Here is a 22377-nt window from a genome sequence, read left to right on the forward strand (position 1 = left end):
GATCGTTTCTTTCCCAGCTCTCACCGGAATACCTCTCCGCGAGGGATGCAGTGATCAGCAGGCAGCCCAGCACACCGCTACCCTCCGGACCAGCGCACTTGGTATTTCTTCTAATGCGCAACCTTATCAGATGTGCAAGATTCTCGGCGTGTGTTTTGTGCCCTTCCCCCCCAACCCCGGTTTGGAGAGATTCAGCACCTGACCTGATCCTTGGCGAGTCAAAGCGTCTTTTGAGCGCGACCGGAGGAAGATGCAGAGGGGGAGTGCGGGATCAGCGCTGCTCCTTGAAAGAGGCGTATCAGTAACACTGATGCATGGCCAACTAGCAGAAAGAGCCAGGTCCAGCCCTCGTGTCTGTGTGCTAGTGATTTATCGACAGTAATTACCGAGGCACTTAATGCCTAGTTTGGATGGGAATTAATTCGAGGCCTGATAAATAATGCATTAGGGTTTATTTAGCCCCATGTGAAGCACTGCCGCCGAGCCAGAGCTGGAAGCGGAGAGAAGTGGCGCTGGAGCGGAGAGCGGCGGGCGCGGCAATGCGCGGGGCGGCGGCCGGGGCTGGCCGCTGAGGCTGCCGGCAGCAGCGCGCCCAGCCGGGAGCATGCTGAGCCCCAAGATCAGGCAGGCCAGGAGAGGTGAGTGAGCCTTCTCATGCACCTCGTGTTGTGGGGACGGGGACCGTCTGTCAACACGGGGGAACTTCCCGGCGGTGGCGGAGAGCCGCTACCCCTGCCTGCGAAGTCGTCGGTCCCCATTCCCCGCCCTGCTCCTCCCGTTGCAGCGACTGCCCCGCTGGCTGAAGCCCGGCCTTGGGGGGAGGGCAGCGGGAGTGAACGGTGCTTGCAAAGGTGCGGGGAGAATGAAGCGTAGGAGGAGGGCACCTGTGCCTGGGCTCACTAAAATCGTCTGCAATGTCAAGGCTGAGCAGCAGGGATAATTCAAGACTCGTATTCTGTCCTGGGACCCGATGGAGCCTTTGCACCCCTGTGGTGGTTGCTAATGCTGTGTTTCTAATGCTGAAATTCATTATAACAACTGGAAACAGTTGTGACAAGTTTACCTGCAGCATCTTGGAGAAGCGGTTTGCTGTAGCACGTTATCCCTCCAGGGCTGGAAACAGGAGGTGGGGAAAGTCGTTGTGTAAGAGCTGTGGGCAAGACAAAGGAAGGAAGGAAAACCTGCCCTGGGTTTGCAACAGCTGCTTTGAGCAGTCATTCAGACCTGCAAGGTGTAGTATGCAGTGTGTGTAAAGGGATCAGCAGGGGCTGGGCACAGCCGTTGTCTCCTCTCCAGCTTGCCTGGAGGAGATGCTCTGGCAGGGGATGAATCCCCTGCTGCAGCACCAGTTCCTCATTTGACATGGCATTTGTTGAGCATTGTTGCCATTTGCAGCCTAATGACAGTCTCAGAGGGATATCTTCCCACCTATCGGAAACAGAGGGTAGATTAATGTCATTTAGGAGCAAAAGCAGACACAGTCAGAAGAGTACATAAAAATTAGTTTTTTCTTCAGCAGCACCAACATTATAAAATAGGAAAGTGTCACCAGTTCCAGTTGCTGTGATTCTGAGACACATACTTGCAGCTGAATGTCAGTTTACATCATAAATATAAAAGCAATATTACACAACAGCCTTTAAATACCAACAGCCCATTAAATAGCTGTTAGTATCTTGGAAGAAAGAAGCTTCCTGCCATCTGGAGGTGTCAGGATCAGATATGCACAGCCTCACCCACAGCAAAGTCATATGTACTTATTTTTTAGTTACACAATTTCATAGAAGTTCAGCAAGTCTTTTGTAGATGCTGTCTCTTTGCTATCCCCCTTCTTAAGGGGTCAGCAATCTCCTTCCAGTCTTTAATATATTTTTTATCCAGTATTCCTGTGGGCTATTATAGCTCTGATGAGACAAGCCAAATGATGCAACTAGAGTGACACAGGAAGCCTGTGTCAGAGCAAGGAACACAGGCTTTCACAACTGCATGCCTGCCATTCTTCCACTTTCTTCAGTTCTTCTGGAAGGGACTAAGTTGTACATTAATACATTTTTGAAGTCTAGTTATGGGACGTATTATTCTAGATCTATGGGCTACTGATGCTTGGGGGACAAACTGTAGTGTACTTTTGTGATTCAGTTTAAATTTCTACAGTATATGTCATTCTCTCAGGTTTATTCTGTTTGGTTCCTGCAAGGTTCTTCCATAGCTTTTGTTGACAGGAGCTGTGAACAGGCAGTGCTGAAGATGCTGAATTCTTCTTGAAGGTAAGTCTCACACCTTGCAAGACTGAGCTGAATGTGAAATGGTAGTTCACACTCCCTAGACTCTCAGCTGGGATTGCTAATGAAGGTTCAGGCGGTAAATGGTGGGCAACTAAACTGTTGAGAGGGCTGCAAGAATCTGTTGCTGACAGTGAGCATCAACTAAGGGCAGATCTGCTGCAAACTGCTGCATGAGCTTGGCTGACTTCTCAAAGTAGTGGCTGTTAGCTCTGCCATCGAGGACTTAGTTGTGTAAGGGAGGCCGTGTGACTTCTCTCAACAGACAGAATGAATAGAAGGCACAGGGAAGGATACTCTGCGTACAGCCTGAGGTCTCACTTGAGTGCTTTATTGCTGCCTCCTATCACAGAACCTAGTGATGATCATGTATTTAGTGTAGATTTCTTGCAGATAAATTACTCAAACCACCCTGTATACATCTTCAGCTCTTTGCTTCAGGGTCTCTGCATCTGTGCCAACAGGAATATTTCATCAGCTCCCCTTGTATTTCCAAATCTCTGCTGAGTGTATCTTTAAACTCTCACTTGTGATGTCTGATGCTGTCTTTTTTGTTTGACTTGTGGATGGTCCTTAAGAAAGCTCCTGGGTTGAAAGACATTCAGACCTTCGAAAATGCTGAGTTCAGACTTGAACTTGACATGTGGGTTGTAGTTCTTAATATCTGTGAAAGGTATGGTAGAAAACAGAGATAATTTGCCTTACTAAAGGTGACTGTCAAGTGTAATGCAATCCTTGCTGTTCCATCAGCAAGCTCACATCTGTAACTCAGAAATATGCATTCACAGGTACATTATTATGTTTTCATAAGACCTAGGAAGGTGTAAAATCTCACAGACTGAAAACCTTAATGTGCATAAATGGGCCTCCTGGAAAATCATTCATCCTGTCTAGGCTGGAATGGATTTTGCATTATTTTTTTCATCTACAGTGTTTTATGTACAGCAATTGGTGGAGCCCAGGATTCTGAAATAAGTGACTGCAATGGAAAAACATCTATTTTCACATTCTTTCTATGTGATGGGGCACAGAAATAGTGCCTTCCAGACTGGAAGGAGGCAAGAGAAATCTCAATATGCAGACCATGAAAAGCAGTTTTCAGACTACATCCTTGAGTCTCAAGGAATGTATTTTTGTTTCATTGTTAAGAGATGAAAAAAATGAAACAAAGGATTTGCTCCTTGAAAAGTCTTAAACAGGTTATATCTGCCCAGTCGCATTTAAATGTGCTAGGAGATGGAAGCTGGACTGACTACAAGCTTATGCATTTGCTTTTTAATAGGTAGGGTGATGGGATTTCCCTCTATACCAAGAAAGTTGGCCTGCTGACATGATAGATTCTTTACAGTATTCCTATCTTCAGCACAGTCTGTCTCAGTTGTATATGTACTAAAAATAAACCTACTGTCCTTACTGGGACTTTGTGCTAATGGGTGTTTGATACTATGGAATTGTCTGCACTTTTCTGACATTTCTGTTTGCAACATGCTCATACATATGTTCCAGTGTGTTGAAAATTTTTTTCACAGTCAGAATAATTAAAATTTTGTTTATTTGTTAAATTGAAACTTAGAGCTGGGAAAAAGTGATGTGAGACATTTTGGCTAGCTAGCCTGCTACAGATGAGCTAGTTTTACCTAGGTATACTTCACATGGCTGTAGTAGAACAGAGATATTTCCCCTCTCTCTTTTTTCTTTTTCTGAAACTTGTCATAATTCAATTTTAATGAAAAGTGGGCTTTAGCATACTTAAAATGTTTCTGAGGACGGTGTCTAGTAATGCTGCCATGAGGGACTTTAGCGAGTAAAGTACTATGATAGTCCTCTGGGAGTGTGCACATCTACAGTCTAAGCTTCATGTGCTTGTAGTGAGGACAGCTAGGTTTTAATATTAATGTCTTTGCAATGGTGTCATTGTATTTTTAATGAAAGTGCTGTGTCTTTGATTACAGGAGCATGAATACCCTATATTTAAACTGTTTTCTTATTGCAGTAAGGATACATGATTGCGTGATTTCTCTATCAATCTCTGTCCTAACAATTTTTGAGCTGCTTGGCTAAATCCAACCAGATTTGAAAGCAGAAAAGGAGTGCCAAAATATATTTGACTCCTCTAATCTCAAAGAAAAATTGGTGGGAGGACAGAGTAAAGATAACCATACCTGTACACCTAGGGAAAAGTGCCACACAGTACTCAACAGAAGTATATGTTCTGAAAGATAATGCCCAACTGACCATCCAAAAGACACATATTGGCTGTTCTGTAAGAGCACATGTATATGCAAGTCAGCTAAAAAGGTAAGGGATGTTAGGAATGTATTGGGTTGTCAGGGGTGTGGAAGGAACTGGGTATTTGAGAAAGATGAAGAGACAACATTATGCAAGTTTGAGGAATATATAGAGCGCAATGTAGATATGTACAAATATCTGTTTGTATGTGATATGTACATTGAATATGTACAGAAAATGTAGGGTTTGTGTGGTGGAAGAATATAAGGCAGTGGAAATGCAGTCTTTCTCAATTCTGCAGACTGAAAGCATATTTAATACAAAAGCACATGACAGTTATGAGAGTTCTCGTAGTATACTTTGGAATCTACATGATCATTTCAGGGTTAGAAGTGGGTTTTGAACCAATCTAATTCTCCTCACTTACTGCACTTTGGTTATGTCATAGAACAGTGTCATAAAGAATAAACAAACATTAATTCCTTTTGTATTGAACTAGGTGGGATGGTATTTTCCGGGGTGCCCCTAATGCTCTGTGGCCCTTAAAGGGTATTCAGTGCATAGGATCAGAATAGAACCAGTCCAAAACAGAGCCCCCTGTAATTCATAGGTAACATGGATATCCCTGCCACTAAGTAACAGATCCACTCCCAACAATCTGCATTATTTGCTAATTTAGACATTTCCAAAGTTGTCAGAGTCACAAGACATTTGTATTCAGAACTGATAGTTTTATGTTAATTCATTACTTTGCTGGCCAACAATTCACTACCATAGTACTGCAGAACTTAACAAATCAAAATGTATTTACCTTTGCACATGCCACATTTCACAAGCGACATTGACATTCTGTGAATGAGGGAAAAACACTAGGCCACATGTGAAGTCCAAGGCAGAGCCAGGACTTGAAACGAGTTTCCCCAGGTTCAGCATATGTGAAGAAATACTGGGTTATCCTTCCTTCTTATTTAACAGCTTTTCACTGGCTTCTTTCTGTCATCATAACACATCAACTCTGTAAGAGCTCACTAGTTAAGAACAGTTTAGTCATATAAATGCAACCCTGCAACTTTATTTCTCGAGTTAAATGGAGGGCATCAGCATAATAGGATGAACATACTGATATGAAATTGTGGGGGGTGCCTCCAGGAACTTTTATTCTGTACCAGAAACGTAGGGTGAGATTGAGGTCATCTCTTTAGAGATTTCTTGTCTAAAGGAAATGATGTTATTTATCACTTCTTCAAGACAGTCTTAATCACACCAGAAGGCTGTGAACTGGTTATGGCTTTCAGGAGTTCTCATCCTGAGTTTGCCAGGCTCAGGGAATAAGCTATGATGATATGAATTAGGGATTTTTAGACCAATGGAGGAGACCTCTGACTCTTTTAGAAGATGCTGCTTGTTCAGAATCATATTTAGTGTGGCCAGTTAATAATTCTTCGGTCTCACCAACACACTTCAGGTTCCAGGAGTTGGACCTCACATAAGAGGAACCCCACAACCTCAGTAGCAGGACAATCTATAAAACAGGTAGAGTTGAGATGAGGCCCAGCAAGGAAACAAACATTGGTTAAAGGAGACTTCAACAGAAAGGAGAAAAAGAAACTGTGTGCAACTCAGTTGTGAAGAAGAACATAGCAGAGAGAAGAAATTAGGAACAGTGAAATAAATACATTTCACAGGGACACAGAAGTAGCCAAATGGCGCTAAGTGTGCTCAGACTTCTCTGTTTAGCAAGGCATCAACCCTTCAGCTTCTGGCTCTTGGCCAGACTCCACAGCGAGGAGGCAATCCTGCTGCCCTGTGCACAACAGGAGTTCACTGTCAAGTTTCTATTTTCCTCTGGTGTTAGGAAAGAACTGGTGGCACCTTCCCCTGCAGAGGCCAGAACAGTGCTGCTTGTGCAAGTCCAGGACCTCAGAGACTGCTCAGTGCAGGCCTCTCCTCTGACTGTACTCCTTTCAAAATCACGCTCTGTGAAGAAACCTCCTTTCACTGCTCAGCAAAAGGCAGAAAAGGGGAACGCTCCCATGTGTCTAGTTCCCCTTGCCAAACCACAGCAGAGCACCTGCAGCCTCTTAGCTCTGTAAAGAGGAACCCCAGTGCCTCCAACAGCCCCACGCTGTGGCTCTGGTTTGACAGGCTGATAATAACACGGCTATTCCAGAGCACATGGGAGGCCAACACCTTGGCACCTCCAGCTTACCAGGCAAACAGTAACATCCAGCATCTTACTCCTGGTATCAAAGATAACAGCCCTGGAGCTGTGAACTCCAAACACTTCCTTCAGCCCCTGAGAGCCCACCAGCATTGCTGGGAGCACACCAACCCCCCGGGGCAGGGAGCAATCAGTGTGACTAGCTGCAGCTGGCATGGCAGAGCCACCGTTAACAAGGTGCCCAGCTGCGAGGGGGAGGTTCGCTACCCTTCTTACTTAAATGAGTGAGTCTTTAAGGCAGGAGAGGTGATTTCAGATGCTGTGCTGTAGAAAGGAGTGTAAAATGTGAAGGTAAAATGCCAGGGTGTGGTGCTGAGAAATATGATTTTGTTTATAGCTCATAGTTTGTGAGCTGGTGGAGGAAGAAGGTCCATGAGGTGCTGGGGAGGTGGTGGAGGTGGCAGTGGCTGGTGGTGTGGGTCTGGGTTTCATCATCTTTGTTGGGAGGAACGTGAGTTAAAGGTGCTGAGTTGAGTTTAAAATCACAAGGTGATGATATGGGGGCTGCGGAGGGGAGGCACTGGGGCTGGAGTGCTGCTGGATTAACTGCCCTGAAGGTGGCAGGAGGAAGTAACCCTGAAGAGTGGGGGAGAAGTGAACAAAGAGGGAGCTGCATGTCCCCTCTCATCATGTGCAGCCCTAGGGAGGTGGATAAAGCAAGGAATTGCTTCTGCCCCTTGGTACCAGGTCAGTTGCTTGGCACTGTGCTGCTTTGGTGCAGGGGTGTGCGATAGCGAGCTGCATTATCAGCTGTGTGCTACAATTGCTTTGTCTCTATTGTCCTGATTCAGTGGTCTCGTGCATAGACAGAAAGGGTCAACAAGGTGGTATTTGTGGGATTCCTCCAGAGGCAGGTTCAGATTCCTACTCTTGTATTGTGGTATGTCCCATGAAGAAGGGCCCAGGCTGTTCAAAGGTGGCATGCTTTTACCTCTGTAGAGAAGTCCCTCTTTCCGCATAGGATTGCTTCATGGTGTGTGCTGAAGTGCTGCTCTTGGCAATAGCAGCTTTCTGTCTCTGCCTGAAGGCTTAGGCAGGAAATCATTCTCCTTAAAGAAAGCCCTGAAAAGTTAGCAGGCAGGTGCCAGCTTATTAAGCACTGGCAATCTGAACTTGAAATAATGAGCCATAGTCTCATCTCCTGTGGAGGGGGCCTTAAGAAAGAGTACTAAATTAGTTCAAAGGGTAGCTGGACTGCTAGGCAGAGAACTTGTGGGGAGGGAATTAAATATTAAAAAATGAAAAAGCCATAGGCCATCTAATTACTTGTGAAACACCCATGGAGTGAAACTGGCAGGGTTGTGAAGAGCACAGTGGAAGCACTACAAATGCTAACCCCTCTCCCCCAAGATGGCAGTCACCTGCTACTTCTAGTGCCTCTATAAATTTATTAATCTTCATTGCAAGGTGATAACCAGAATGACTTTTTTTCCATGCCGGCATTGCCTTTATGTTCATGGTAGCTGATACGCTAGCACAGCTGCATAAGCAGCTTAATTTGTTTTCTCCAGCTGTCTGCATTATAGGCAGAGGTAGTTTGAGGCAACAATAAAGGCACTTGCACACTGTGGTGGGGAGGGGAAACCCCTTGATGAGGCTGCAGTATGAGCTATGGTGAGCCAGAAGAGGAAAAGATCTATGCCTAGACTCTGCCCAGGCCTGCATGCGTTTAAGGTATTTAAAACTAACACGGGGGAGGGAAGCTTCTGCTGACATTTCTTCTAATGTGTGTTCTTTCTACAGAGCTTGTGTCCCTTGTGCCCAAAAGGCAGTAAATTGGTCTTTATGAAGACCTAAAGAGAGGAGATACTAGGTCCTTGCAGCTGACAGAAGTTGCTTGTAATATCCTTCCTCTCAAATGCAGATGTTAAGAATTCTTACACTTCAGTAAGACAGTCATTCTGTGAACTGGTATAGAAGTTTAAAGAACAAACCTATGATACAAGGAGCTAAATGACAAGGTAGCTGTATATGTTGGTTCTAAGGTGAGAACTGGTTCTGTTGCAGGGGAAAGGATTGGGTTGATCACAATCTCTTTGGGAGAACTGTAGAAGCGGGGTTAATACTTAATTCCTGTGCAGCCCTCCAGTTTTGGAGCAGCCACCCTTACCTTATTAACCAGTGACATCTTAATACAAATACTTATGGCTAAATAATCTAAGTTGGGTACTTAGGTTCAGAGCAAGTTCAGAAGTAAGAATTCCTGGATTTCTCCTGCCTTTGTCCCCTGAATCAACTCCAGCAGTAGGGCAAGTCACTTTAAGCAACCTATTGTACAGAGAAGGAAGCAGGATTTGCACGTTGAAAATAGATACAATAAACTTTGAAACGGGCACACTGAACTGTTGGTTCAATGCTATGCCCTGAGAAGTAGGGTAGGAATGAATACCTTCCTGGTGTCTGGATGAGGGAAATCAGAAATATATGATGACTGAATTTGGGGAAGTTTATTGCTGAAAGTGGCTCGGCCATAATATAGTATCTTAGAGTCGGTTGTTGGTAAAAGACCTTGACAAAGTTTTCTGTAGTCTTGATTATTTTTTCAGTCCAGAATAATTTTGGGAAGGGATATTCCATGGAGTGTGGTAGATCTATGTTTGTGAAGAGCTGCAGTCTTGACCAGGATTCCACAGTACCTGGTGCTGTATGAGCTCAGGGTACAGTCCCAGATCAAATCCGAGTGTTATCACGGTCAGCATTTTTGGTTTCTTCCTCAGTCCATTATGGCTGGGAAGGCTATTAAAAATTAAGCCTTAAAGCCATACCCGTAGGAGGAAGTACAACGTATTCATTCAGTCTTCTGTAACCTGTTTTGACTCACTAAAATAGGAGGAAGAAAACTGAAATAACTTTCTGTCATTCCTGTGAGTAACTATTATAAAAAGGCCTCGCCTTGTCAGTGAAGCCTAGGAATGTAAGGCTGGGTGTATCAGCAGAAGGGAAGAGCAGTGTGGGTGTAGGGAGAAGGGATTAAGCCTTGCCTGTTCTGACAGCAGTGAGCTGTAGTTCAGCATGGTTTCATATGGAAATACAGAACTTTGCTAGCAGCAGAGATGCTTTCAGCAGTACTTGTCAGGTAGGCAGTTCTAACCAACCAGATGTAGATGATGTACAGCTTTCAGGAGATTCTGCCATGGTTCAGTGGGAGTGAAGAGCTGGTGCTTGGGTTTGCTAGATAGTTCATAGCCTTTTTGTGCATCACTTTAAAGCACGCCCACTTGTCACACACAATGGACTACAAAACTAAGTGCTGATCTGTCCTCTGAATAGTCTGCAGTGGATCTAGCTGGGAACCATCACAGGATACTACAGATATAGGGACCTGAAAATGAAAATACAGTCTTTGGCTAGGAGCAGGTTTCTGTACTTGGGCTGCCTATCAATATGGTCTGTAACTCCGATTTGGCAATAACAAAGGACACAGCAGGTTGAATCTGGGGCTCTGACCTTCTGCTTACGGTTTACTCATGATCAGCAAGAAGAGGTAGGAATATCTTTGATTTCTACACACACACACACATACAACCTAAAAAAAAAAACCACCACAAAGTGTTTAATCTCTCCTGGTAATGAAGCTGACCTGAACCTGCTGTCTATTGGTGTAGATTAGCATAAATCTATAATGGGCTGGCCCTCCAGCTTCTATGTGTCCCTTTCAGTACTTAACAAATAAACGAAGCATGTGAGCATACTTCAGTGACTAGTATTCAATTCATGGAGTTTGTAGCTCTCTAACCTTCCCTCAAGAGTACATAGGATTACCTCATTGTTCCTTGCCTTTTGTGTTTATAGTCATTGATTTGGAGAAAGCTATGCTAAATAATGTGCTTAAAATATGACCTGCAGCAAGCTATGCAAGTCTACTTCATCTTCCTGTTTATAGAAGGGGTTGGAGGCCACTCTTAGTGAAGAAAAAGTTGGGAGCATTAGGAAGGCAAATTTGAATGGCTGTGCTCTAACGTGTTTTGTACCCTCTGTCACAGAGAAGCTAACTTACACTGCTGCATGAGTTTGAGTTTTTTGCTGCAGCAAAGTGGCTGATACCAAAAGGAGGGCATAAGCATTGCACCCCTTAGTGTGGTATCATCTATTGAGAAATAAAGAGCCAGTAGTCAGGGTGCTAAATGAATAATGTCTTTATTCCTTGTCCTATCACAGACACTTTTTTGTAACAGTTTCTTACCTGTTCTTTATGCTTTCTAATCACACTGTAGAGATGCAGCCATTGTGCTACTATGGATATGCTGGGAGCAGTAAAACTAGAGATAGGAATGGCAGGGTTCAACAGCTAAGGCTTAAACTCTTCAGTGAAGAAAGTGATTATAATTATTAGTCCCTACTGCTATAATATCTATTAGCATCACTATCTACTGTCAGTTCTACAGAGTGTGTGCTTCTGTCCTTAGCTTAAGCTGCTGGGTCAGTTGGCAGATCTTGTCCATTGTCCTCATTTGGAGTCCTGAGGGTTGTCTGCATCTGTCTGGGTTTGAATCAATGGCACACTTTTGAAGCAGATCTCCTGATCTTTCCTACCTACCGTGTTTTAGAGGGTGTTTTAGCATAGCCTTGAATTACTTCTGGATGAAAATGTGCTCCATGTGCAGTATGCTTCCATGGTCAGTCCAAATAAGATCCCTGAATAAGTGTTGTATAGATGGTGGGTCTGTGGTATAAGCTGTTCCTCCTTACTTGTTCCGCCCTACACCCATTGTACTGTATTACTTTGTAATACAGACCTAGCAAATTCCCCAGTTCTGCACGGATGCAGGGTATCTTGTCTGAATACTGACAATTCTTTGTGGTTTCCCACAACACATTGTGTTTTTTAGAATAAAGTATTTCACTTTACTAGGTGGGAAATCTGTAGGGTGGTCAGTTGTAGCTGAAAGAATCCAGCCATCGCCCTTCCATCTTGGCACTTATCCGTCATTTAATGCTAGTGGTTTGGTAAGACTGGCATGGCTTTATGTATTCATAGGGTACTCTTGTGAACAGCAGGTGGCAGGTTACCTTTGGTACCTGCCAATGAATAAACCTTAAATTCCACAAGTCCAACATATTCCCACAACTTGGGATAACAATTCAAATCCTAATGAAAATACAAGATTAAACTCTTTAAATGACTCTTCTGTGGAGTTGAGACCTGCTGGCCTTCTTGCTGCTAGTGACAGCAAAATAAGTTTAAGACTTCTTTGTGTAATAGGTCATGGATCTCCAGAGCTGGAGTGAAATGTTAACCAACAAACCAATACCCCTTTACCTGTATGATAGCAGCAATGGATTGCCAAAATCCTTACCTGTTCTGGAGTCCAAGATGCCATGAATTTGTAACAATAGTTTAAAGATGAATGTAAATTGTTCTTCAGGAGTAAAGGACTAAATTATCCTACTGACTATGTGTTGTTGTTTTTTTTCCATTGTGTGCAGTGGGTTGAATTAATTATCAAAGACGAGTTTTCCTTGACTTGTGGAAAGGCCCTGCGTTAATGTGTATCAGTATGTGCTACCATGTATGCGTTCCTTGCATTAAAGACATTACCAAGTCATCTGTTAGCATATTTCATGGAAGCCTTGAATCTTTGTGAAATTTAACTAAGACTGAAGCTGATTCTTGCCTTCCTTCAACTGATCTCCTCACCGCTTTTTTTAGGGTGCGCTACCTGCATACTCTTGCAAAGTAACTGACCAGTAAAGTGGCTTTTACGGTTACATTGCACAGGTCACTAGAATATAAAATTATTTTTCTGATTTAGAACATACCTTATACAGAGCTGGCTATACCATTTGTAAGGTGGTGAAAGGTCATGGCTGTTATCTTGAACACTGTAAAAGACCAAGATTAATTTCTTCATGCCAGTCACTAAGCACCTGCCCTCAAACTACTGTGACATTGTCTCTTGGTTCTGACAGTGTTCTGTAAATGCTGTACTGTAGGTGGAAAACAGGATAGTTTTTCTGCATGTTCTACAAAGGAAATGCTGCATGCTTATTGATGTTTGATGCAAAGAGCTGAGCCAGCTCTGGTGACTCTAGAAAGGCTACAGGCAACTTTAAATGTGTGTTGCTGTACCTGAGCTTATGGCAAAGCAGGGCTACACAGCTTTCAGTACCAGATGCAGTTATGTGTAGTACAACAGTGCTGTTTGGGTGTGCTAACCCCATTAGCTAGCAGGAAGTCTTGCCTCCTGTTCTGCCAGCCACTGTCAGTGTGCCCTCTCTTAAAACATGCTGGTATGGAGGATTTATGCAGTCTAGTCTTATTCTTCACAACACCTTGGTTCACATGCAGTTCCTTTGTCTTTTGCCAGTGAAAGAGCGCTGACTTTTCTGACCATGCAAAAGAGATAAGGGGTAGCAACCTTTATAAAACAGCAGACTTCTTGAAAGCAGAACCTTGAGCTTTTTGTCTTAGGAATTCTGAGCAGGGATGAACCTCTCAGAAGAGGGTGCTTCTTGATGAGCAAGTCTAGTTTCCCAGTCCATTTGAGCTCCTTTTTTTGGGGTGTTGATGCATCTTCTGCTACAGTGTAGTTCGTTCTTGTCATTGTCCTTCAGGCTGGCTCATTTTTTTTTTTTTTTGTTATAGTTGTGTTTTGTAGCTGAAATGTGCCTTTTAGTCATTACCTTGCTGTTCAGATCTTCCTACATCCACCTCTTTTGCTCTTCTTCTCAGAAGGCTGTCTGTGGTGATTGTGGGGTGGGGTTTTTTTGTTTGGCTTTGATGTTAGTTTTTAAACAGCATGTGTCTTACCTACAGCTAAATATCTATAAACAAAGTTTCTGCCCTTAAAGTAAGGCCTGAAATGTATTTTACCCTGTATATATAGCCAGTTTCTAACCAGCAGTCATCTCTAGTCTGATGGTAAAGTTAGACTAGTTTATTTTGGATTTCAGATGTTTGAAACGGCCTTTGGGAATGCAGTTGTTCTCTTAGGAACTTAATATCAAGTAAATATTTGTACAAATAAATCTTCAGACTGTCAGAATCTTTTGTTGGCAAGCCTACCTCCTTTGGTACATGCAGTCTGGTATCCTAACCATTGCAGAAAATGCAGATTACTAGACAAATGTATGTAAAGCTAATTATCTCCCTGCTTTTTCCTTTGGTTGGACAAGTAAGGTTATACATGCATTACACCGGAAGCAGTTATGTAGTTTCTCTTGGAAAAAATGATGGGTTTCCAGACCTGTTTGTTTTTACTTTCATTTTCTTCAGTAGTATCTGATGGGTAGCCATGAAAAATTATTTTCCATAGTAAAACATCCTTTCATATTTTTTTTTGGCTGAAAGCAAAACAAATCGAGGAAAAAAAGTAGAATCACAGCACATTGTCCTGATCTATAAAATGTTCTGAATAGACAGGTGTAACTTTATTGAATAGAAATAACGGAGCTTAACCTACTCTTATGGTAGCATTTCTTAATGTGGTGTCTTCCAAGTCGCAAAATGTGCATAGGCATGTGGCTATGTAGCACCCTTTTGTTTCTGTATGAATTACTACTCTATTTGGCTGGAGGGGACTAAAAGCCCTTGCCAATTTCTTCTGATATCCTTCTAGTTGCCTAAATACATCTCACCACCAACAGTTCCAAACATTCTGCCTTTAATTTCTTTGCTTATTGTGTTTCAAGATGCTAAGCTGTCACAGTGGTTTGAGGAAGTTCTTGGTTTCATTTGTGCTCACTGGCTGTAGTATCTTAGCAATCAAACTGAAATGCAAATACAGATGTGTAACAGACACATAAAACAGACTAAACCAAGGATTTTATTTCCTACAATTCGGTGAAAGGCAATGCAGTATCACTTTCTAAGGCATATGATTCTTGTGTTTTCAGTGCATCCATTTTTGAGGCAAAGTATGAATTAAATAAAACTGAGAATATTGTTTGTAGTATGTGAAACCACTTCCCTTTGTGGCTAGTACTTTAAACAAAGACTATACCAGAAATAATACATAGTGTCACCGTGTCATTAGACTGAAGAAACACTAGAGCAAAGTGCCTTCATGGTAGGGCAGTTTGTCAGCCAGAATCTATTATAATGACTATATTGATTTTAGGCTCCCTGCTTATGAAATTTCAAAGAACTACAACTTTAATTGATACTGAATTGCATTGACTTGATTGATTTCCATGTCTCTATTTTCAAGTAGGTACTTTATATTGATTGCTCAAATCTGTAGTGATATTTAGAGCTGTAAGCAGGTGAAGGAGAGCAGAAGAGATTGTATAATATTGCCAAGCAGGACTGAACTCGGGAAGGGGGGATGGTATGGGTAGGGAAGGGGAAAAGCTTTCTTTGTAGTTATGCACCTGCTTAGGCTAGAGAATAGATGCGTTGAGGAAACAGGAATATGTATCTTGCTTGGAGGCAGTTCTGAGTTGTAGAAGAACTCTTGCAGAAGTCTGTGATGCTCTGTTAGTGGGGCAAGGAAGATAAACAGCAAGATTAGCTTTAGACAGGGCTGAGTTGGAACGGGGGTAAAGATTGCTGCCTATAAGGAATGGCAGCGTGGCTCTATCCATTTTGGTCTATTCACTCCTCAGGATAATCTTTGAGTTTACTGTTAAAGACATGACAAAGGGAGCTTATTTAGTGTAGCCCAGGCATTTGCACAATGGGCTTTAATGGTCACCCCACTGCCTTTGCTCATATTCCTGCTCCCGTATTCATCTGGATATGGGAACTTCCATATGCCAGTGTCACTTCCAGCCACAGGAGTATTTTCAAGGTCTGCGACTCTGATTCTTGCCTTCCTTCTAATGATTTGTCACCCCCAAATCCAGGCTTGTTAGTGCCACCTATGGGACAGCGAGGATATGGGTCTGCCTAGTCTGTTGTAATCTTGCTGTGCTCCCCTGCATCTGAATGGTTATGTCCTGTAGTTGGCATTTCAGTACTGCTGCACTGTGCAAATGAATCCTAAACCTTTTTCCAAGAACAACTTGAGTCCGTTCTACATTGATTTATGTTTAGAACTTATTGTTTGGCGGAATCAATAATTAATTCATGAAAATGTGAAGAGCAAAACCAAACTGTGCTGTATTATTTAAAATGCATTACGGATCAGAACTCCAGACCATGTAAAGTATTCACTGAGTTGTTGTGAGTCTGATTTATTGATTTGTTTTTTTCCTTACACTCTGCTGATTCCATAATTCTGTTAAATAGATGAGCACTAAGAATATATATCTACCATTAATAATTACGGGCTTGATGTACTGGATCAGATTATCAAAGCAAGTATTTTGATCCCAGTAGTATAAGATACCTGCTGCTTTAAAGGAAGGCTGTGTTCATCTATGAAAGTTTTCTTCTATCCTCTATGCAATTATTGTGTTCTGTGAAGCATGTGATATGAACATCAATGCTGTTAATAGTCATAAATAATTCCTCTTTCTGAAAATTTCTATCTGATCCATGCTGTTGACTTGCAGATGAGGTTGCTAAGTATTTCCCTAATGAAATTAACTTTTACAGTCACAACTAAAAGCTCTAAGGAAATAGAAAGCTAAGACAGCATGAAGAATTAATAACCATAGCAATTGACTAAGATGTGGTGCTATTTAAAATAAGAATATGAAGATACTCTTTCTCCAGTGACTGATCATGAAAGCCTTAGCTCTTCACTATAATAATTACTAGGAAGAGCTGTACAAATAACACCAAAGTGTATGCGAGCGGAAATATGAGATAACATGCTTTGGAGTAATCTAAAGCTAGAGATTTGATGTCTTTTCAATATAGATGCTAAAACAAAGGTAGTAGTTTTCCAGTTAAGCAGACCTAATTTCTTTTTAGTAGGAGGGCTGAAGTAGGAGAGGGTTTATATAACTATATGCAACTCAGGAAAACTGGAAACTGCTGGGAATTGCACACAATCTGGAGAGTATTGAGTGCTTATAGAAGTATAGATTTTGGAGTTATTAGACTTATTGGTTAGGTTAATTACCAATATGTTGCCTAAGAAACATTACAGTTCCATTTGGAAAAGAAAATTCTTGGGATACTTGTTCTTGTAATACCATATGTTATAATGTGAATGTGGAAAGGAATCTAGGACAGTCTAAACCATATTACAGTTTGGTCCTTGTTGTAAAATGTGACCTGGAATGAGGCAGAGGCAGTTTCTTCAACTAGATCCTTACAGGCTTTTGCAATAGAGATTTAAATGTGAAAAGCCTATTTTCTTACTAGATGCATATAAAATAGGGTGCTCCATTTCTTGGCAGTATTGGGGGCCAGTGGGGAGGAGATGAAGTTCTCGTATTTTTGGTAGTCATCTGCTAGAGGGCACTGTGTTGACAGAAAGGGATATATGAAGGCATAAGGATCTTGGCTTCATCGTGAAAAGTGGTTCTTTATATATTTTGCTGGCATGAAAATGCCTGTTTGAGAGCTCAGACTACAGTTAGTAAGCTTAGAGAATAAGCCTGGATACATCAAAACCTGATTTTAAGTGAATTATGTATTAAGGTATTTTTTTAAATTATTGTTTTGGCTATATAAAAATAATCAGAATTGGAGAGTGCTGGGTTACTGAAGTGAATCTGAAGTCTGCTAGTAAACTTCCCTAAAGTAGGACTAACACTGTACATGAGCCTAGGTTAAATTCAGCAAGGTGTTTTAAGCAAAAATAAGCGAAGTGTAATTCTGAAGAAGCTATGATACCATATCAGCACTTCTTATAACATTTCAACTTTCTTCTCTGTTTGTCTTTTTTAATTTCCATTGTGTTTTTCTGCTTCAATGTCATAAATCCCTTAAGAGTGAGGTGACTTTAATTATTCTGGATAGCTACATTATCTATGCTGGCTGTTCCCCACCCCATGGCAGCTGGTTTCACTGGCTGATTATTCCAGTAGTGGTTGCGTGTGGAGTGAGAATATTTTCTTACGCTCTCTCCTTCCTTCTTTTCTGTCTCGCCTCACCATGCTTACACAACTTCTCACTGAGCAAATATCCCCTTAGGAGAGAGCAATATCATTATTCCTATGTAGAGCTGGAAGGCAGTAAGCCACAAAGAAAGGTAATATGAACTGTAGAGGCCTTGGTGGAGGTATCGTATCACTTAAAATTGTTAGAGTGAGCAGTGCCAAAAGGCTGGTGTTTGTCTTTTGCATGACTATAATGAACTTGAATGTACACCCTGGGAAAAAAAAGTACCTAATCAAGAGAGAGCCTGCACATAATGGTCTGTCCATGTCAGAGAAGGAAGTACAGAAGAGTTATTTAGCCTCTCTGTATGTTATTATTCTTATTCCTTTCTTTCCTTTACTCTGTAATTGGTTTTTCAGCCCGATCAAAGAGTTTGGTGATGGGTGAACAGATTGGGCCTCCCTCCAGACCTTCTTCTCCAAACTGTCAAGATCGTGTGCTGAAGTGTGGCTGGTTGAAGAAACAAAGGAGCATTATGAAAAACTGGCAGCAGCGGTGGTTTGTGCTGCGTGGGGACCAGCTCTTCTATTATAAGGATGAAGAGGAAACTAAACCTCAGGTATGACTGGAGAACTGTAGGGTGTATTGGTTATGACTTCTACGTGGGTCACAGTCACTGCTTTGACTGACAGCTTTTCTGTTGCTCTATATCCTAGCCAAAACCATACACACTCAAGGAGGTTCAAAGGCAAGAGATGTTGCAGGGAGACCTGGCTACTACCTAGGCAAGTAGTAGAGCTTGCGAGAAAGAAGGTGTTTATTTACCCACTAGGACATGCTGACCTGTACATTTTAGTATGGTCATCTATGAGACTAGAATTTGACAGGAAGAGCTATGAGTTCCAGATTGCTGAGGCAGGAGTGAAAAACCTTGCTTAGTCAGCTGGGATTCATTATCTCCCAACTAATTCATTGTTTTGCAGAGAGGTGAGCCAGCTGCTTAGGGTTAGTTTGTGTGGGTAGAGTATGTAGGTTTTGTTACATGCCTGCATGCAAGACTAGAGAATGGGCTGTAATATGTGTTTTAGCATGTTTTATATATACCTGGGAGTTACTGCTTTTCTATGGAAACTTTGAGGAGAAAAAATTTACATAAGGTTGTGTGCTGTCTGGGTTTGGATGGAGGGCTATGTGTGTGACAGCAAAAACTAATTTAGCAGACTAGGGAACAATGCGACCTTCTACAATGGGGGAAAAAATTAAACTGTCTGGAGTTTGCCTTTATCAAAACTTTTATGCTTTATGGAGCATGAATGAAAGAGAACACTTTTCCTGGTGGGAACAACTGGTCAAGTCCAGTTGTGCAATATGTATTGGACAGTGTCATAGAGCCGTCCCAAAGTAGACCATGGAATGAAAATGGACAGAGGAAAGAGATAGGATCAGGATGTGTAGGAGCTAACAAAGAGAGAAGAGGTTAGCTGGTGGTTAAATAATTTAATAATAACCAATAAATGCTACTTGAATAAATCGAACCACAGTAGGGCTACTTAGTTTAGATCAGCTGTATCTGTTTGTCCATGGGACAGCAAATGTGTGCAAGAAACCTTTCTAAAGCACGTTTATTCTTGTGAAAGGCTTAGGAGATTCTAATCAATTATGTTTTGAGAAGCTGTAGAGCAGTTTGCTGTTGATAAAGGGTGATAGACAGTCACCATGCAATACTCTCATGGGTATATGACATTTAACTTGTAACTTTTTGGTAGTGAACATTTTGAACAGCTTTTAATAAAGTGAACATTTTGCACAAGTATGTCTCTCTTAAGCCAAGTGTGAATTAATGGAATTTTTAACTACTTGCTGCTTCATATGTCTTTTGTGAGTGTGTTGCTGGTCTAGAATCAATTTCTTATAATTAAATGTGATTCTCTAAAACAGTGCTTCTACATCTAGGGTAAGCAGAGCTGAGGATATTGCAATTGTTGGTCTGGAGTCATCACTAATTTCAGGATGATTTTCTGCTTCTCTGACCCTTCTGTATCTACAGCACTTGTGGGGTGAGGCGTGTGTCTGTGTGCTATGGGATGGAATAAAGCTTACAGCTTAGATGAAGAATTCCTTATTCAATTTCTTCAATATGCCTGTAAAATATTCTTGCGGCATTTGTGCTAAGGGATTTTCTAATTGCTGTAGTACATTATGCAGCATATTTCATGTAGTCATTGTTTTGACTGTCAGTCCTTTAACAAGAGTCATTGAACAGAGAGAACATAACTGAGGAGGGCCTGTACTGCTGCCTCCTGATGAGTCAGTACAGGCATTAGTGTGACAGACAGCCTGGGTAATATCATCACCATCCACACACTCATTATAGCCTATTATTAAACTGCTTGATACAGCTGTGTGCTTAACTGTTACACATAAATTTCATTGTAGAATGAGAACGGTAATGAATTTTCCCTGACATGTGCATGGTAGATGTGTGAGGATGTTGGCTGCATCTTATGTCCTGCACTGACCTTGTGAAGTATTTGGTCCATTGTTATGGATAGCCTGTTGTGTAAAGGCTAGAGACTTGAACTCAATGATGTAACCTGTTGCTGCTCAGGACTCTGCAAGTAACAGCTGGATTTTGCACTTTCAAGACAAGCACCTTATCTTCCTATACAATGCATGGGGGGAGCTGGGCACTTCTGAACTGTATCAGTGAACATGATGAGGAAGGAGCTGCCTCGTTTTGACATGTTGAAAAAGGGTTTCCTTTTTGAGGTCAAGGTTGCTGTACATTTATCACTGGGGGAAGCCATTTGGCATAGGATCGTACGCAACCATGCCATAACTATCCTTCTAACAGCTGCAAACTAGAATTCACATTTGACGTCAGCTAGGACTGTATGCATCTCACAGGTGAGATCTACTTTTGGAACCTGTAGATAGCTATTGCTTGGGATTCTCTGAAATGAAGGCACAATGGTACAGGCATGCCCATATATCTTAGGAAGACAGCTGTGAACCTTAGAGATCTTTGTTACAGGCCATGTAGATATTTTCATAAGTTGAATTTAATCTCTAATTTCCTTCAGCTCTAAAGGTACTCATGCTTCTTTTAAATCTTTCTGTTTTAAATATTAAGTATGGCTCACAAGCTTGTGTGCATAAACTAAATCAATAACCACTGAAATTTCCATTTCTCTTCTGCTTACTTGATTATTTATATGAACTCTAGAAGAGGATTGTATTCTTTTATCTGGCAAAGGAAAATAACATTTATGCCATAATGTTTCAAAACAGAAACCTTAAACGCCTTTTTGTTAATGGATGTTATATTGTTTATTTTTATGAAAACCTGTGCTTCCAGGTCCTTAGAGGGAAGTGTAGATATTCTTCCCTTGAAAGTAATGCTGAAAAGATGGAGCTATAATCTAATGATAGAGGACTGGCATAGGTTTACTGGAGTGACAAGAAGTTATTCTGTGATCTTAATGGATCTAGTACTGTTGAAGGTGTGTGTGTTTGTGTGCTGTATGACATAATTGCACTTCATCAGACTAACTTTTGTGCCAAAGGTTAGAGGGTGAACTTGTAGCCATTGCTTTTCTTGAGTATTTTCTCAGGTGCCCCCATGAGGAAATGGGGAAGGGAGGACTGACTGGCAAAGAGCTTTTCATGCTCCTTCTAACTCTGTCAATATATATGTGGGTTTTTAAAGTAGCTTTAGGCTTGTTTCTGTTCCCAGGGTAGGAGGGAACATATGCCCCTCTCCGGTTTCCAGGGGAACAGAAGCCACTCTGCAGCTAAGTCATTAACCTTTCTTTCAGCATTGACTTTGTATGAAGGCTTTAGTGCATCTGCAGTGGGCTTGAATTTTGCGCTCTAGAAAACAGTGGAATTTTCTGGAATGTGTTCTGGCCACTAGACTCTAAAGATGACGATGTGTATTCTATACCTTTTTGGAATAATTTGTGATGCACATAAGATTTTGTCACATTGCCTTTCTAGTGTTTTCCTGGTATCTTTGGAATGCCTTCAGCATATCTTCTAATTTCAGTGAACTTCAAAGTCAAAATGTAGGACAATAAGATTGGGAGGGAAGGGTGCTAGCAGTTTATTCTATTCTGTTGACTTCTTACTTCTCCTTCATTTTAAAACTCACAACCATTCTAGATAAACCACTCAGTAGGAAATTTGCTACGTGCCCTTGTACACTGTGACCTTCCACGGTCTTACCTTTTCACTAGGTAGGGGACAGGAACAGAGCCCTGACACTGTTGTGCAGCACGACCTAGAGAATCTACTAGAGAATTAGAGCCAACTCTATTCTAGTTAGTGAACAGAGGCAGCAACAATGTGATCTCTGTGTAACAGACTTGATAATGGAACACCTGAAAAGGGAAGCAAGAGTAGCATTGTACCTGTATGTGTAATATGAAGGGGGGTCATAACACGCAAACTTGGTAAATATTTTTATTCATTACTCTGGATGCCTGGAGAATACTCATTGAGGTTGGTAATGGGAATTAACTAGCTGTTAGGTAATACCTAGTAACAGCAGGACTTTTTTCCCTCTTCTCCAAGGGGTCTGCATGAGCCTGCACATCTCTGTCCTCTCAGATTATTCATGAGTGTTCTGACAATTTCTTGTCAGTAAAGTCCACCTAGTGTCTGTCTGTTTTCTCTTTCCAATATGTGGTGCACTTTGCAAGGTGAAGGAGTAAAGCTGTACTTACACATGAAATGGACTGGAATTTCAGCCTCTTTCAAGTAAT

At 41.8% G+C, this 22377-nt stretch overlaps 1 protein-coding gene across 8 annotated transcripts in view; it reads left to right on the top strand.

Moving 5' to 3' along the window:
• The first annotated feature begins 490 nt into the window (after nt 1-490).
• The window catches only part of ARHGAP22 (Rho GTPase activating protein 22), a 151545-nt gene continuing 129658 nt past the window's right edge, over nt 491-22377 (top strand). For 4 of the 8 annotated variants that reach the window (XR_008824077.1, XR_008824078.1, XR_008824079.1 and 1 more), the window contains exons 1-2: nt 495-638; nt 18031-18230. Coding sequence is in view for 4 of the 8 variants with exons in the window: in XM_056352682.1 (XP_056208657.1) it covers nt 605-638; nt 18031-18230 (234 nt within the window). In the remaining 4 variants the exon portion in view is untranslated. Of the gene's footprint in view, nt 639-2100; nt 2268-8310; nt 8407-18030; nt 18231-22377 lie in introns of those variants that run through there. The other 4 variants (XM_056352682.1, XM_056352681.1, XM_056352683.1 and 1 more) reach the window with 4 other exon arrangements.

This window comes from Falco biarmicus, chromosome 9, assembly GCF_023638135.1.
Source record: "Falco biarmicus isolate bFalBia1 chromosome 9, bFalBia1.pri, whole genome shotgun sequence".
Taxonomy (NCBI): domain Eukaryota; kingdom Metazoa; phylum Chordata; class Aves; order Falconiformes; family Falconidae; genus Falco; species Falco biarmicus.